At 17.4% G+C, this 2,523-nt stretch overlaps 2 protein-coding genes across 2 annotated transcripts in view; one reads left to right on the top strand and one right to left on the bottom strand.

Moving 5' to 3' along the window:
- The window catches only part of LOC102677409 (activating signal cointegrator 1 complex subunit 3), a 33,328-nt gene that overhangs the window by 24,755 nt on the left and 6,050 nt on the right, over positions 1–2,523 (bottom strand). The gene's annotated exons all lie outside the window — the stretch shown is intronic.
- The window catches only part of LOC102677905 (E3 ubiquitin-protein ligase RBBP6-like), a 19,298-nt gene that overhangs the window by 4,035 nt on the left and 12,740 nt on the right, over positions 1–2,523 (top strand). Inside the window, 2 exon segments of the mRNA XM_031514454.1 lie at positions 1–27; positions 30–201. The exon segment at positions 1–27 is cut by the window's left edge and continues 185 nt beyond it. Coding sequence (XP_031370314.1) covers positions 1–27; positions 30–201 — 199 coding nt within the window.

Raw genomic sequence — 2,523 nt, forward strand, 5'->3', positions numbered from 1 at the left:
CACAAACAAACAGACAGCCTACAGTACAATTAGAACAACAAAAGACTGATCAAGCAACAAGTCAGATATCAAATCAAAATAAATCTGTCCAGCCTTCAAATGCAACTAATGTATCTTCACAGGAATATACAGAATCACAAACAGCAAATTTTGATTCTATTCAACAGCAATTTTCAACTAGAACTGTACAACCACAAACGAGTAAGTATCTTTATATATTTATAAATATATATTTATATACAAAATGTTCTAAAAATGTTGGAAGATCTATAAATTAGAGATTCTGATGTAATATAAATATATTTTAAACATTTTCCTTTGTAAAAACTTTCACTGACTTTATTATTAATAAAAAATACTGACCAATCATGGAGTGCATAGTCTAATCGAATTAACAATAGCATAACTATATGTCAGCAATTAATCACAAATCTAAGCAACATATATTGAAAAAGATGTGTTGAAATTATAGTTTTTTTCGTGATATAATTCGATATAATTCGATATAATTCGATATAATTTTTTATTGATAAAATATCCATATTGATGTATTATATTTTATATTTAACATATTTTCTATGGTATATATTGCTTAGATTTGTTTGTGTTCAGTGCGTAGCTAACATTACTATCGCAGCTTGATTAGATTAAACGCGTTCTATAATTAACCAGTTTTTTGTTAATAATTTGTTAACAAAACCATAACAAAAATTTTTGTAAAGAAAAATGTTGCTTGAAATTATTTTAAGAATCTACAGTTTATGGATGTTACAACATTTTTGGGATATCCTATATAAGAAAAATAAATCTTTAATGAATTATTTAATGTTAATACAGATTTTTTTGTATAATTTAATATAACTAAAATTTTTAATAACTAAAAACTAACTTTTTATGTAATTTAAATTAATTAATAAATATATATGATATTAATGTATTATATATATTCATAAGACACTTTTAAAAAGTCAATTCTAAAAACCAAAATAAATTCATATAAAACTTATTTATAGTTATAAATAATTAAAATTTATATTAGTTGAAACAAGAAAATGGCTTAGAATGAGAGTTATATTTTTATTACTATTGTCTTATTCTGTCGTCGTTTTGTTTTATTTAATGCGAATTTAAACTGTATATACTTTATAATTTAATAGATAAACTTGAATTGATATTTTTGCATATCAGTTTTTATATTTATTTGATTTCTAGAATTAATCTAAAAATAGAACTCCAGAATTGGGCATTAAAAAAATTATTGTTGAAAAAATAATTAAAAATTTCAAATAAACTTACTTTAAGTAATTACTTATTAAAATTCTTAAATAACATTTATTCAAATATTTCAAATTTATTCAAATACATAATAATTATTATAGTTAATCTGCTTTTTATATAACTTCCATTTGACATTATAGTTATTTTTAATTATTATTATGTTTTGAACAATAAATTATTGAAATAACTTAGGGAACTTTATTTGTAACTTCATCTATTAAATTTTGCCCATCATTGGTTAATCCTTTTAAAAATGTTGTACAAAATATATTAATATCCTGTATAAATATATATACTTTTTATATTTTTATAAAATGAAAAATAATTTAAAGTTATCACCCTAATAAATTTTTATTTAAAATTATTTAGTTTTTAAATAGTATTTTTTAATAATTTTTAATGCATTTTTTTTAGTTTTTAGAAAACTAAATTTTTTTTTTATGTTATAAGATTATATCAAAAAAGTAGAAACTATTTATTTGATTTCTATGATATATAATAGAAAAATTTATATAAATTAATTTAAATTTAATATCAAATAATGCAATATATAATAATAGATATAATAATAGATATAATATAAGAGTTAAATTCCAGGCATGAAAATTATAAAAATCATGTTATGCAAAATTTAAATTATTTACAAAAAGTGAATTTTCAAAAACGTTAATTAAAAATGTTATACAATAATTAACAACTGTACAAAAATGAATTAAATGGATATATGAAAATATAAATGATTATAATTCGATTAAATATATAAAATATTTTATTATATTATATATTATTGTGAAATGTTAAATATCTAAATTTGTATCAAAAAAGCCAATTTATAACTACATATATATATCTGAATCTCTTTTTTTTATTATTATTAAAAAAAGACATATAATAATTTAATTTTCAATAAAATATAAAATTTATATTAAATAAACTATATAAAATGCAATTTAAAATATAATGCAATTAAAATATAAAAATGTATATGATAAAAATAAAGATAAATGTAATAAATACATAAAAAAAATTAATATTGAGGAAAAGAAAATTTTTTTTCTTAATTATTTGAAATGTGTCTAAGTAAAATATAAAAATCATAAATATAAATAAAATGTGTTAAAAAATATAATTATAAACAAAACATATATGTTAAAAAATTGTGTAACATATAAAAAATATTGAATAAAAAGAAACTCAATTAATATACTTAATTATATATTATATTATATTATATTATATTATATA

The sequence above is a fragment of the Apis dorsata genome, unplaced genomic scaffold, assembly GCF_000469605.1.
Source record: "Apis dorsata unplaced genomic scaffold, Apis dorsata 1.3 scaffold_997, whole genome shotgun sequence".
Classification (NCBI taxonomy): Eukaryota; Metazoa; Arthropoda; class Insecta; order Hymenoptera; family Apidae; genus Apis; species Apis dorsata.